General features: G+C 52.4%; 1 protein-coding gene across 2 annotated transcripts in view; it reads left to right on the forward strand.

The window, feature by feature from the left end:
- Positions 1-503: 503 nt before the first annotated feature.
- HIF3A (hypoxia inducible factor 3 subunit alpha) overlaps positions 504-15,272 on the forward strand; it is a gene marked incomplete at its 5' end in the record, with an annotated part of 28,610 nt that continues 13,841 nt past the window's right edge. The window contains 8 exons of one of the 2 annotated variants that reach the window (XM_079723288.1): positions 504-529; positions 5,542-5,732; positions 6,846-6,991; positions 8,578-8,662; positions 8,992-9,104; positions 9,611-9,819; positions 11,281-11,387; positions 11,558-11,705. In XM_079723288.1, the coding sequence (XP_079579414.1) occupies positions 504-529; positions 5,542-5,732; positions 6,846-6,991; positions 8,578-8,662; positions 8,992-9,104; positions 9,611-9,819; positions 11,281-11,387; positions 11,558-11,705 (1,025 nt within the window). Of the gene's footprint in view, positions 530-5,458; positions 5,733-6,845; positions 6,992-8,577; positions 8,663-8,991; positions 9,105-9,610; positions 9,820-11,280; positions 11,388-11,557; positions 11,706-15,272 lie in introns of those variants that run through there. The other variant, XM_079723287.1, reaches the window with a different exon arrangement.

A 15,272-nucleotide genomic window follows, 5' to 3' on the forward strand; every position in this document is an offset into this window, starting at 1 on the left:
GGCCCACCCGGGGGTAGGAAATGGAGGAGTGAGCCGGGGGTGCGAGTTAGAGGGTGGGGGCTGGAATGAACTAGGTGGGTTCAGAAGTGTACTGGTGTCGGAACTTGGCGGGAGATACTGGGCCAGAAGGCGCGGCCAGCCGACCTTGCTTGCACTGTGCTGGCGACACTGCTGAGAAGTCCGCGGCAAGGAGTGTGGCTGGGTGGGGGGGTGTATTCCACTGCACCCGCCCCCTCGACACACACACACACACACACACACACACACACACACACACACACACACCTCTCTCTCTCTCTCCCGCCCCGCCCCCCGGCATTCCAAGTCTTCGTCTCTTGTCCCGCCTCTTTCATGGAAGTGACAGACCGGTCAACCAACCAGAGCCGCGGGCCGGGCGCTGCGCAGCCAACCGCTCGGCGGGGGGAGGAGCTGGGGAGGGGGCTCGCAGGGCAGGGGAGGGGGCTAGGGGCCTCGAAGGGCTCCGGAGCGGCGACTGGCGAGTCATGGCGCTGGGGCTACAGCGCGCAAGGTACTGGGCTTTGGGGGCAGGAATGATAAGAATTGGGGGGGCTCCTCTTCCAGCGACCCCTGAGCCGGGTGGGGAAGGCGCGGGTGCAAGCCTAGGGCCACTCGGGCGCGCGGTTGGAGACACATCCCCGCCGCAACCTCCACCCTAGGGGACTGCAGGGGTGGGGGCATTTCCCCAAGTCCAGGCTGCCACGCCCCTCTAGCCAGGAGCGACATCGGGGTCGTGATCCCAGATTTCCTGCTGTTCCGGGTTCGCTTCCCCTCCTGACTGGGGGTGAAACTCGGGGTCCCCACGGAATCGGGGGTGGTTGCGTTTCAGCAGTTCCCAGGCTTCTGCGGGAGGCATTCTCCCTCCACACACTGACCCTTCTGGCTTCCGAGCCCCGAGAATTGAGGTTGTTCTTTGACACCAGACCCCTAGGGTCCTAGGGGATCCGGGGTATCACCAAATTGAGCCTTCCCAGATATAGGGAGTCCCTTGGAATGCGGAGTCAGCTTCTGAGTTCAAGAGAAGAGAGATCCTCCTTAACTGGACCCTCCCTGACCGTCTCCCAAACCTTGAGTTGTCTAGAAATAGGCAGAGATGGTCACCTTTCAGAAGCCACCTTGGGACTCTTCCCAGGGGCCTTTTGGAAGGTAGGGTCACCCCCTTTAAGAACAAGAAAACAGCCTGACCCACTTCCCAAAGTCTAGCCTCCTCCACTCCCACCCAGTCCCTGTGACAGTGGGAAGGGGCACCCAAGCCTTATTTGGGGAAGACTCCAGAGCGGGTGCTGTGCCTGATTCAGTGCAAGCTGTGGGAAGCGCCCCCTGCCGCAGTGCCCAGCTGGGGTCATCCTGGACAGGTGGTGGGTCTCTGTGTTCCCTTCCCAGCAGGTGCAGGTTTGCTGGGGCAGCACAGGGAACTCGTGCTCTGGGTCCACTGCCAGGGGGTCCTATCTGGCCATGTTTTCATGGGACCCCGGAAAAAATCCCACGCCCTTGGTTTCTCCTGTCCAATCTGAGGCGTCCAGGAAGCCTCACCCCCTTCCCTCCTCCCTGGCTTCGCAGGTCTGATTGGATCCTTCCACACCCCCATGTTTTCACTCCCCCCACTTATACACCCCCCAATTCTATTCTAGTCTCTGGCTCTGGGCCTGCCAGGGAACTCTATCCCACCCCTTCTAGGCCAGCCCTGGCCTAGCCCCTCCCAGCACCCCTTCCTGGCTAGGTGGGGGCCCCTCTTGGCTGAGCTGGGGCGCTCCCCACTCCCCATCCAAGGCCAGCCCTCTCCTGTGGTGTCATCCGAGCCCACGCACCACGCACTCATAACTCGCACCCAGATCCCGGCCACGCTTCATCCTCTCCTGCACCCCTAGGATGGCGCTAGTGCCAAAGAGGGTCAGGGTGATGGTGGGTGGGCCCCCCATACTCCCTTACCCCCTTCCCTTCTTCCATCCTTGCCATCCCACTCCAGGCAAGGGTGATTCTTGGGAAGTCCCTGATGGACATTCGGCCCCGGATGCCCCTCTGATCACAGGGTTCCCAGAGGACACAGGGCTTTGGGCACAGGCACCCCACTGGATTATCATGTCCTTAGGGATGAGCAGAGTCAGGGGTAGAGAGACTCCCACCGACCCCCACCCCAAGTCCCTTCTCAAACCCAAACCCTCTCAGGCCACCTTGGGGCAATGCCAAGAGGAGTCCCTGCATGTATTCAACCTAAGCCCCCGCCCAAATCCTCTACACTTTTTGCAAGACCCCCAGTACCCAGCTGAATATCAGGAGAGGCCCAGGAGCAGCCCTGAATGTGGGGAAGGGTGTCCCCGCTTCTCCATGCCTTTGCTCTCGGGTGGCAAGTTCTTCAGGGCAGGGAAGAGGTGGGCTTCTCCCTCTCCTGGTTGGGGGTGGGCACCAAGCCCTAGTCCCCATTCCCAGGCCTTACCCTGGGGCCTCCCAGCCTGGCTCCACCCCCGTTCTCTACTGGAACACAGAGGAAGGGTGGCAGGGTTCCAGCTGCACGTCCCAACCTGGGCAGAGTGCCAAGGGGACGGACCAGGGCTGGGCATGGGGCCAGCTGGGGAGACTGGCCAGCTGGGGAAATCTGGAGGCAGCAGTGGTGGGACAAGGGGAAGGGACTGGGGCCAATGGACAGAGGAAGGGCAGGACAGGGGTCCGTTGGGTGGCACGCCCACCAAGGCATGGCATTTAAGAGCACAGGCCCCCAAATCAGGGCTCAAATTGCAGCTCACCCGCTTCCTGGCTGTGTGGCTCTGTGCCAGCAACTGCTCTCTGAGCCTTAGTTTTGTAGCCTGGAAAATGAGGGTTATACTTCCCCTCCCCTGCACCCGCTCAAGATGAGAAGCAGTGAAGGGACAAATCTTCGGGGCAGGATACCCGATAGGTGAGCAATAAACTGTGTTCAAGTCAGACAGGGTTCTGGGTAGAAGCGGATACGTGGTCAGACTAACAGAAGCGTTGAGCATAGTTGCGCATTGGTGGAGGGCCCTGGGATTACCAGCTTGGTTACTTGGGTGGGTGGTGCAATTGCTCAGAGCCTTGGTTTCTGACTCTGTAAAAGGGAGATCACTTTTCCAGGTTCTTAGGGTTTGTTGAAAGGATTTAATGGGGTCTCTAAGCTCCTGAGTGTTTGATCCACCAAAGCTATCATTATTCTTAGTATCACTGTGATTTAGTCTTCTTCCCAAGGTGTTGTTTAAATCACGTGTGTACTTGCACACATACACACACCACACCATGGGGTTACCACTGAAGCCCGAGGGTTTCTCCCGTGCCTACGATGCTCCTAAGCCTTCCATCCCTGATGTGGACAAAGGGGACATAATAAAAGTTGAACCTTTATATAGCACCAACCAATTGCCAGGCCCGGTTCTAAGCCCTTAACATATATTAACTCATTTAATCTTCACAACAGCCCCACGAGTTTGTGCTGTTCTTAGGCTCAGGGGGGCTGTGCAACTTGTCCAAAGTCACACAGCTAATAAGTGATGGAGTTGAGATTGGAACCCTGCACCAGAGGAACTAGCCCCGACTCTGTTTAAAGGGAAAGGCCAGAGACCAGGCATTTGTGGAGCAAGTGAGAGGCCACACTTCCTGTCAGAACATCCGGAGAACAGGCTGGGAGCTAGAAGGAGGGTCCCGCTGTAGCCACCAGCTAGCTTCTTCTATGGAGGGAGGAGTGATTTGGCCACAGAGAGGATTATAGAGCCCAGCTGCCCGGGAGGTGGGGGGACAACCCCACCCCGCAGCCCCGTTCCTGTTCCTACTCCCTGTTCCCTCTGTCTGGGCCCCCAGCTCAGTGAGGCCCGCCCACCCCCACCCTCTGGGCAGGAAGACAAACAGGGCTGGAACAGAACCGGGACAGGAGGACGGAATGTCCCCTGGGCAGAGCGGGACTGGAGGCCCCTGCCCCCCATCAGCCAGGAGGGAGGGGATGAGGGCAACTGCTGGCTCCCTCCACCCAGCTGCCCCCTTCTGTGCCTCCCACCCACTTGCAGTGAGGAGTTCTTTCCCATCTGGAGAGTCAGGAGAGTCCACTCCCCTCCCTCCATCATGTCTCTGGGTGGAGCTGCAGGTCTCCTGCTTGGGGGTGAGGTTAATGCCCCAGAAGTGGCCTCTGGCTTTTAGGAAGGGGCAGCTTCCCCTCCTAGAGTTTTGCGTCCATGGAGGTTGGCGGCGACGTCACAAGAAAGGAATTAGAAGAATAAAGGCTTTGGAAGTTCACGGCCTGACTTCAAATCCCAGCTCCACCAGTTAATGGCTTTGTGACTTTTGGGGCAAAGGACTTCACTTTTCAGAGCCTCAGTTTCCCCTTTGTGGAGGTCTAAAGTGCTCTTTGCCTAGGGCTTTCTTAGGATTGAATGAGTACACGTAGGCTGAGTCCTTAGTGCAATGCCAGACCCATAAATGCTTAGCAACTTATAGCTGCTTATTAATGGTTTTATCAATAGTATCAATATGGATAAGATTACATATACTATACTATATGTAACATACTCTATAATTTTTTTCCCCAAAACTATAATTTGGATTCAGACAGACCTGGAGTTTGACTTTTAAGACAGTGGCAGAAACAGGGAGAAGTACTAAAATCTGGAGATAACCCAGCGCCATACATCAGAGGAAACTGAAGAGTTTAGGAAGACCAGCGTTCAAACCCTGGCTTCGCTCCTTGTGGGCAAGCACTGCACCTCTCTGTGCCTGGGCTTCATCTGTTCAGTGGGGAAAATGTTATTGCCTTCCTTCTAGGGATGTCTGAGCTAAACGGGTTAATGTAAGTTACACACTTGGCACAGGGTGTGACCTAATAGTAAAAGCTGGATAAGTGGCAGATATTTCTGAAAAAAAATGACACTCATCCTCTCCTCCCAACCCCACATGCAGAATTCAGGCATTTGAAGTGGATTAAAGGGCAGAGATGAGTGGTTAGCCATTGGCCCTGGGGTTGGTTTGCTGTGTCACCCTGGCAGGGCCCCTGTTGGTGGGTCGTTGGACTTTGAGATCTGTACTCCAAGATTCTGAGGACTCAGCTCAGCTGAGGAGGGGAAAGGGCAGAAGAGGGGGTTCTGGGAGGCTGTAGGGCAGGGGGCCTGGGGGGCTGCAGGCATCTTCTTGCCCCCTCCCTTCCCTGGCTCCTGGCCAGCTCTGCCAGCCCCCTCCCAGCCGGAGGCCTCCCTGTTCCCCAGTCTTCCCAAGCCCGGAGAATAAACAGCAGATAAGTCAGGGAGGGGACAGAGCGGCCCTGGGCACGCCTTGGAGAGGAGTGAGGCACCGGAGGGCAGCATGGGCTGGCGCGGGGACAGATAAAACCTGAGGCAAGGAGCGACTCCACAGTATAATCCACCCAGGCCCAGAGAGCTCCGGCAACTCGCCCGGGCCACACTGCGAGGCTAGCACAGTCGCGGCTCTGCCCTCTCTGAACCCGACCCCCATGTGGCAGCAACCCACGTGCTTGTCCCATCCAACTCTTTCCCTTCCCGGGGCGCCGCCAGTGAACGCTGCCCATGCCCGCAGGTCGAGCACGGAGCTGCGCAAGGAGAAGTCCCGGGATGCGGCCCGCAGCCGGCGCAGCCAGGAGACCGAGGTGCTGTACCAGCTGGCGCACACGCTGCCCTTCGCGCGCGGGGTGAGCGCCCACCTGGACAAGGCCTCCATCATGCGCCTCACCATCAGCTACCTGCGCATGCACCAACTCTGCGCCGCAGGTGAGGCCCGCCCCCGGGAATTCCCACCTCAGCAAGACCCCGCCCTCGGAAAGGTACATCCCAGGGAGGCCCCTCCTCCGGGAAGCCTCATCTCCACAAGACCCCGTCCCCCGATGTCTTCCCGGCGAAGCCCCACCCCTCTGGAATCCTCTTAGTGGGAGAAGCCCCGCCCCTTCAAGTTCTGGGCCAATCGGAACCCAGTTTCTTAGGGATCCCCGCCCCCTTAGAAGTCTATCATGTGAGGCCCCGCCCGTTGGAATGCGCCCTTGGGAAGCCCCGCCTCCTTAGAGTTAGAACCCTAGGGAATAGGAGGCCGGCTAACTCCCTAAGGCATCTGGACCCTTAGGATTTGGTCTCCTGGGAGATCTTCTCGGCTAGGCTTCCTTTCCTTATAATCAATATCCCCAGGAGGCTTCACTGCCCAATATTTAATTACTTGAGAGAGTCCCGCTTCCCCTCCTCAGGTCCCTAGTTCTATTGCTTGTTCCCTTAGTAGCCATCCCCTTGAATTCTCTGTTAGAATTCTCTGTAGGACGCCTTCACACACACACACACACACACAAACACACACACACACACACACACACACACACACACACCCTTGGAATCCCAGGACCCTGAAAAGCTTTTATTATGGGGAAAGTGGACTCATCCTCTGGCATGCTCTGCCCATTAGATTAGAATTCTGCCTCCTTAGAATTCTGTTGCATGGGAGTCCCTGCTTCTTTAGAATCCCACCGATCTGGAAGGTCCTGCTCCAAGAATTCTGAACCCCTGGGAAGCTTGGAATTCTGACTCCTCCTAGGCCCCGGCTTCTTAGAATTTTGACCCCTGGAAATTTCATCCCCTTAAGATTCTGCCCTCCTTAGAGTTCTATTCCCTTAGGGAACCCCTATCTCCTTAGAATTCTGTACCCCTGGGAGGCTCTCCTCGCTTAGAATTCCAGTCCTTGGTGGTCCTGCCCTCTTCCTTGGACTCCAAGCCACTGGGATGTGCCCCACTCACCTGGAGGTACCTATAAGTTCCTCTGAGTGAAGGAAAGCAGAGGGAGGCTAGCCAGGGTGGGCTGACCGCTGACTAGAGATGCTCCATCCATCCTGGTCCGGACACCAGGGGAGTGGAACCAGGTGGGAGCAGGGGGCGAACCACTGGATGCCTGCTACCTGAAGGCCCTGGAGGGCTTCGTTATGGTGCTCACCGCCGAGGGAGACATGGCTTACTTGTCAGAGAATGTCAGCAAACACCTGGGCCTCAGTCAGGTAAGAGGAGCTGCCTGCTTTGTGCAGGTGATGCTGGGATACAGAGGTGACCAGAACCACCTTAGCCCTATTTTTACAAGGCCCACAGTTCACAGGGGAGACAAATATGTCACCAGACAGGAAGATTCAGAATGGTCAGGGCTGGGGTGGGGCAGCCTAGGGGGCTGTACAAGTCGGGGGTGGAGGGTAGTACCTGACCCAGCCTGGGTGGGAATTGAGGGCTTCCTGGAGGAGAAGACATCTGAGCTAAAACCTGAAGGGCTTAGCCAGTCAAAGGGTATGGCGAATGGATGGGACCAGAGAAGACTGGCAATGTACATGGCCAAGGGAACAGAATATGCAAAGACACAGATGTGAGATAAAACAGCATATTGGGGAAATAAAGACATTAATCCAAGCTAGGTGCAGAGTGCAATGGGAGAAAGTGAGAGAGAACAGGCTAGAGAGGACATAATTTAGGACCAAAATAGAAGGTTTATCTCTAGGGCACTGTGGAGCCATGGAAAGATTTTAAGCAGGGGAGAGGTTGTGTCAGAAAGGTGGAATCAGAATTTCATTTTATTTAGAAAGATCCCTCTAGGTACTGCACAGAGATAGAATTAGAGGGAGTGAGACTAGCGGCTGGAAAATCCATAAGGATGTGGATGCAGGGCCCCAAGTGGGAGAAAAGAAGTAGGATTAGGGGCCTGGGGATGGGAAGACAAACAAGAGACACTTAGAGAGCAGAACTAATTTCGGCTGATCCTTACAGCAATACCATTCTTCTTAGCTCACATAAATGGGCTCCACAGTTGGCATCCGTTCCTTTCCCCTGCCTTGTTATCCCACTCTTGGTACCAATTTCTCCGTTAGTTTGAGCTCTTGGGCTCAGAGAGGTGAATGTCTCAAGATCCCAAAGCTAGGAAGTGGCAGAGCTTGGATTCAAATCCAACTACAAGATCTCACTCCTCCCCTATTCGGCATTAGCTCTGGACTGTGAGCTCTGTGGGTCCCCTTTCATCTGCGTCATCTCCTCCCAGCACCAGGCTCATTTCCTGAATTGAAATAAGGAGTTGGGTCTTCGGCTTGCACAACAAATGGAATTTGAATAGGGTCTCACCTCAGGGCCTTTGCACTTGCTGTTCCCGCTTTCCGGAACACTCTACTCCAGAGAGCCACCTCACTGGCTTTGTTCAGCAATTTGTGTAAATGTCACTTCTTCAAGAAACTGTCCCTGACTACTGCCTCTAAGATAGCATCCCATCATTTCATCATCTTACCTTGCTTTAGTGTTCTTCATATCACTTAGTATATTGTTTTATGCATGTGTGTTGTTTTGTTTGTTCATTGGCTATCTCCCGCCACTAGCCAGTAAGCTCTGAGAGGCAGGGATTTTGTCTTCATAGTCACTGCTGTGCCCATAGCATGTAGAAGAGTGCCCAGCAAATTATATGCCAAAGAAAGGAATGAATGAATAAGGAGACTGGGGAAATAATCCAGGCTCATGAATTAGGGCAGGATGATGAGGATGGGAGGGAGGAGATGGGTCAGAGGCCCTGGTAAAAATGCTTTTCCTCTAAGACACCCCCTGCTTCCCTCCCTCCCAGCTTGAGCTGATCGGACACAGTATCTTTGATTTTATCCATCCCTGTGACCAAGAGGAGCTTCAGGACGCCCTGACCCCCCGGCACAGTGAGTCCTTGGAGATCTCTGCCCCCAGATTGCAGAAACTGAGGCTCCATCCTTTCTTCAGCATTATCTCCTCCCCCTCTGAAATACTGGGCCAAGAAAAATGGGATGAGGAGGACGTGGCCCTGCCCCAGGGGAATACAGGGACATGGCTCCACGCTGGGGGTCTAAAGGAGCACAGCATACCCCGTGGAGACCCTCTCTGGGTCGGAAGTCTCGATTTTGGGGAGGAGGCTGGGGAGAGGTTGGTAACCAGGGCGCTGGATGGACTGGGCCCTGTCCCAAGCTGCCCGGTGACATGCTCCTCCCCCCCCCACACCGGCCCTCCTCAGGCCTGTCCCCAAAGAAGCCGGAGGCCCCCACCGAGCGGTGCTTCTCCCTGCGCATGAAGAGCACCCTCACCAGCCGCGGGCGCACCCTCAACCTCAAGGCGGCCACCTGGAAGGTGGGCAGGGCCTGGCCTGGAGGAGGGCGAGGGACCTGCTGGGGCTGGACCTGAGCCCTAAAGTTCTCACAGTGGGTTGGAGTCCGGGAGTCTCCTGGGCCGGGGATCCAGTGGGGCATTCTCAGGCTGGGTCTAGTGCATCCTTTGGGTACCTAGGAGGTTGGGGATCTGGGGGTCCTTGTATCCTTTCTTAGTCTGGGTCTCTGTGAGCCTGGGGCTGGGGGTCCTCAGCATCCTGGGCCTGGAGTCTCCATGGGGTTGGAATCTGGGGTCCTCAGAGCTCCCTGAGTCTTAAGAATCTAGAGATTGTCAGAACCTTCTTAGGTTGGGTCTCTGTGGGATTGGGGTCTGGGGGTCCTCAGAGCTCCCTGAGCTGGGTCTCTAGAATCCTCAGGGGTTTCTTCTTCTCAGCTCCCTGAGGGGAGGGGCCTACAGGGATATACCTCCCAGCCCCCTTGGGTAGCCCTAGGCCCAGGTACATCATTGCCTCGCTCCCTGCCCACCAGGTACTGCACTGTTCTGGACACATGAGGGCCTACAAGCCCCCTGCACAGTCTTCCCCGGCCGGGAGCCCCAACTTGGAGCCCCCCCTGCAATGCCTGGTGCTAATCTGTGAAGCCATCCCCCACCCTGGCAGCTTGGAGCCCCCGTTGGGCCGGGGGGCCTTCCTCAGCCGCCACAGCCTGGACATGAAGTTCACCTACTGTGACGAGAGGTGGGCAGGAGCCAGGGGCCCACCCACCACCTGCCAGCCTGGCTCCTCCTCTTCCTTTCTGCCCAAGTTCATTCACATCTCCTCTCCTACCCCCCAGCTTCTCTCTCTGCTCTGTTTCTCTCTCTCTGACTCCACCTGTCTGTGTCTTTGTGTATCTCTCTGTCTCTGAATTGTCTGTGGGTCTTCGTATCTGGGTTCAGACTGCTTGGGTTCAGATGCTGGCTGTGCACCCTTGGCCAACTGACTTCACCTCTCTGTGCCACACTTTCCTCATCCGTCCTATGGAGTGATAGCAGAACCTACTTTGAACAGTTGTTCTGAGCATTCAGTGAGTTGCATGGTACAAAGCACTCTAGAAGTGCCTATTTTTTAAAATCATTATCATCATGATTACTTTTTATTTCTATTCATTCTTTTTTATCTTTTTGTGACTTTCTTTCTCTTCCCCTCTCCTATTTCTTTCACGTTCTCTTTTGTCTTTCTGTTCTTTTCTTTTCTTTTTTTAATATTTATTTATTTACTTTTGGGCTGCCTCGGGTCTTAGTTGCGGCACCCGGGATCTTTCATTGCGGTGTGTGGGCTTCTCTCTAGTTGCGGCACGCGGGCTCCAGAGTGCGTGGGCTCTGTAGTTGCGGCATGCAGGCTCTTTAGTTGTGGCACACAGGCTTAGTTGTTCCGCGCATGTGGGATCCTAGTTCCCCGACCAGGGATCGAACCTGCGTCCCCTGCGTTGGAAGGCGGATTCTTAACCACTGGACCACCAGGGAAGTCCCCTTTTTTGTCTTTCTTTTCATCACTCTTCCAATTTTTACCTTCTCTCTCCTCCTCTATTAGTTTCCTATGGCTGCTGTATCATGTTACCACAAACGTAGTGGCTCAAAACAATACAAATTCTCTATCTCAGTGTTCTGGAGGTGAGAAGTCTGAAATGAGTCTTATGAGGCTGAAATCAAGGGCTATGCTCCTTCTGGAGGCTCCAGGGAAGAACCTGTTTCCTTGCCATGAAAGCTTCTGGAGACCTCCTACGTTCCTTGGCTCGGGGCCCCTCTCTCTACCTTCACAGCGCATCACTTCAGCCTCTGCCTCCATCATCACATCTAGTCTCACTCTGATCACCTACACCTCTCCTATAAGGACTCCTGTGATTACACTGCGCCCACCCAGATAATCCAGGATCATCTCCGCATCTCAAGATCCTTAACTTCATCACATCTGCAAAGTCCCTTTTGCCATGTACGGTAGCATATTCACAGGTTCCGGGAATTAGGACGGAGACATCTTCAGGGGCCATTATTCAACCGGCCACACCCCTTTTTCTATTTCTTACTCTCCCTTTCTCTCTGTTACAACCCTGTCTCTCTCTGTCTTGCTGGCTTCATCCCCGTGTCCCTCTCTCCTTCCTTTCACCCACCCTCCACTTTCGCCAGTTGAACTGACCGGGGTCCACTGCACCCACTTCAGGATTGCGGAGGTTGCTGGCTACAGCCCTGATGACCTGATTGGCTGTTCTGCCTATGAGTACATCCATGCGCTGGACTCAGATGCAGTCGGCCAGAGCATCCATACCTGTACGTGTTCAGGTTCCGTTTCCAGTGCTGCATGGCCCCAGCCAACACCAGCTGCCTGCTTCCCCAAGTCCCAAGGAACCTTCTCTTCCCTGGCCCCTTCATACCCAGCACCCTGCTCCCACGGCCTTCTCTCCCCAGTTGCCCTAACCCCTCCCCATGCCCCTCCCCAGTGCTGAGCAAGGGCCAGGCAGTAACGGGGCAGTACCGCTTCCTGGCCCGGAGTGGTGGCTACCTGTGGACCCAGACCCAGGCCACAGTGGTGTCGGGGGGCCGGGGCCCCCAGTCTGAGAGTATCGTCTGCGTCCATTTCCTGATCAGGTAAGCGGGAAGGAGGTGGGGTGGCTGTGTGTGGTTCTCTTCTGGTCTGCCTATGTGTGAACAGGTGTGTGTGTGTATATGCACAAGTGTGCATGTGTATGGTGCACATGTGTGTGAGAGGGAATGTGCACAGGTACACGTATGTAGAACACGTGTGACTGACCACACGCGTATCTGCATGTAGACACAAATGTGTGTGAGCGTGTAATTTAAACTAAAAGGATTCTATATTCAAGTTAAAATAAGAAATCTAGCTGAATCTTGGGGGCTCTTTTTTGCTTTTTAAAAATTGATGTGTAATTTACATAGAGAAGTTTCATTCTTTTTGGTATACGCTTCTATGAGTTTCGACAAATGCGTGGAATCGTGTAACCCCGACCATAATCAAGCTATAGAGTAGGGAATTCCCTGGCGGTCCAGTGGTTATGACTCCGCACTCTCACTGCCAGGGGCCTGGGTTCAATCCCTGGTCGGGGAACTAAGATCCTACAAGCCACGCAGTGTGGCCCCCCAAAACTATAGTGTAGTTTCATCACCCAAGAAAATTCTTTCATAGTGAACCCCACTCCACCCCGCAGTCATCTCTGGCAACCACTGATCTGTTCTCTGACTCTAGAATTTTGCCTTTTCCAGAATGTCATGTACACGAAATTCTGTAGTATGTAGCCTTTGAGCCTGGCTTCTTTCACTTAGCCTAATATATTTAAAATTTATCTATGTTGAGGTGTGTATCAATACGTTCCTTTTTGATGCTAGGTAATCTTCTATGGTATGAATATGTATGGACCACGGTTTATCCATTCGCCAGTTGGAGGATATTTGGACTGTTGCCTATTTTGGGCAATTACGAAAAAGCTACTGTAAACATTCTCATCCAGGACTTTGTGAGATCATATGTTTTCATTTCTCTTGGGCAAACACCTAAGAATGGAATGGATGGGTCATATGGTCAGTTTATTTAACTTCCTAAGAAACTGCCAACTGCTTTCCAGAGTGGCTGTACCCTCTTGCATTCCCATCAACAACGTGTGAGGGTTCCAGTTCCTCCACATCTTTGCCAGCATTTGTATTGTCTGTTTTTGTCTTGTTTCGTCTTCATTGGGTGACATTCTAATGGGTGTGTAGTGGTGAATCATAGTGTTTCCCGCCGCTTCCATCATGCATCTTAGAAGTTTTTCACCATGACAACCTTGTGACGAGTTCAGCAAATTATCACCTAAGACTGAGACTTACAGCTTTTCTTTGAAGATTATCTTCCAGGACATGGCATTCATTTCTAAAGCCATAGGAGTTTCCCTGGGTCTTTTTGATCAAGAACAGATTCTATTAGAAAACAGAGGTTGATAACAGGAATATTCATATAAGTCTTCATACACAAGAAAACAAGGCTGATCATCTTTGGAATGTTCTCTCCTTAACACCCTTTCAAATCAGAATCTTTGAATAACTTGTAGCCTTGGGAAGAAGTCTCCTCACTGTCAGAGCTAAGGAGAGGGGACCCGCCCCCATACCTTCCGGCAAGCTCCTTTTATTCATTATGAAGATTTGCCTTTTGATGGCCAGGTCCTGGAATTTCAATCTGGCGAGTTCAGTTTTACTGGCAGAAAATGGGTGAAGAAAGAATAGGTGTTTACTTAGTAACAGTGAGATGAGAAGCATATGGTATGAATCATGCTTAGTGCTGTGTACACACTGTGTGGCGTGCAGCTGCGTGGCTCTCTGTGCGTGCCCAGGTGCTGACACTTTGTAGAATCCATCCCTCCTCTTCCACACCTAAGCCTCCTTCCGTTGCAGTGAGCACGTGCTCCATAAAAATACAACTCACTTGCACGGGGCACTTACAACATTCCAGGCCCTGGGCTTTGTGCTCACAACCACCCCATGAGGTATAGCAATTATTTTGATCCCCATTTTTGAGGAGAGAAAACTGAGGACCAGAGAGGGGAAGTCATTTGCCTGATGTCACACAGCTAGTAAATGTCAGAGCTGGGTTTTGACCCAAGGTTGGTCAGGAGGCTGCACTAATAACCACCAAACCACACAATCTCTTATTTGCTCAAGCCAGAAACCTAGGAGTCTCTCCTGCATCCTTTTTCTCATTCCTTCCTATCCCCATCCACTCTATCCACCTCTGGGATAGATCTTGAATTTGTTTCCCTTCTCTCTGTCTCCATGGCCACCACCATCTCACACCTTGTTTATAGCATTAACCTCCTGACTGAGATCTAAAGCTGGTTTGGACTCCACTGATCACACAACTGCTGAGGTCAGGGGGCAGGTTCTGAAATACAAATTGGTTCATGTCTCTCCCCTGCTCAAAGCCCTTCTGTGGTTCTCCAGTATCCAGAAGAGAAAGCCCAAGAACCTTAAGATGGCTCATCAGGCCCCGTGTGACCTGACTCCTGCATGCCTCCCCTTATCACTCCAAACTTCAGGACCTTTGCACATGTGGTTTCCTCTGCCAGGATGCTCCTCCCCCTTCCCTCCTCCTCTTTCTCCTGAATGACGCCCACTCATCCTTCTGGTTTCAGCTCAGATATTACTTACTGCGAGACCCTTTCCTGAACCCCTACAGGAGGTCATATCTCCCCATTTTCCCTCCTGGTCCTGTCCTTTTGCTTCAGAGCAGTTAAAACCATTTGTAATTATTTATTTGTGTGTTTAACCAGGCCTTCTTCCTTGATTGCCCTTTTCAAAATTGCATATCTCCTTCTTTGCCTTTTTTTCCCCTAATACTTACTGTCCTATAAAAGTGTGACGTGGGAATTCCCTGGTGGTCCAGTGGTTAGGACTCCAGTGGTTAGGACTCTGCACTTTCACTGCTGAGGGCCCGGGTTTGATCCCAAGTCAGGAAAGTAAAATCCCTCAAGCCAGCCCCACAGGAAAAAAAAAAAAGTGTGACATGAGCCACATATGTTATTTTGAATTTTCTAATAGCCATTAAAAAAGTAAAAAGAGGGCGAAAGTGGGGGGTGAGGGGTGGGGAATGGGATGAATTGGGAGATTGGGATTGACATCTATACACTAATATGTATAAAATAGATAACTAATAAGAACCTGCTGTATAGCACAGGGAACTCTACGTCACTTTGCTGTGCAGTAGAAACTAATACAACATTATAAAACAACTATACCCCCCCCCAAAAAAGTAAAAAGAAACAGGTGAAATTAGTTTCAATAATACTTCATTAAATACAATAATATATCACATCAATAATACATTGTTAAATCAGTAATACATTATTAATTAATGTAATTAATAATACACTATTAAGTGTATTATACATTGTAATATAGGTATATGTGTGTGTATTCTAATACATCCAAAAATGTCATTTCAACATGTAATCAATATTAAAAATTAATGAGATATTTTAGATTCTTTTTCATACTCAATTTTTTCAATCTGGGGTGTATTTTATACTGACAGTACACCTCAATTCCAACCAGCCATGTTTCAAGTGCTTCGTTAGTGGAAATATATATTTTGTAACTAGATAGATACGTTTACCAACAAATAATATCTTTTATTGAAGGTCTGTCTTTTCCCACTAGCATTTAAGCCCC

The sequence above is a fragment of the Hyperoodon ampullatus genome (genome assembly GCF_949752795.1).
Source record: "Hyperoodon ampullatus genome assembly, chromosome: 18".
NCBI lineage: Eukaryota > Metazoa > Chordata > Mammalia > Artiodactyla > Ziphiidae > Hyperoodon > Hyperoodon ampullatus.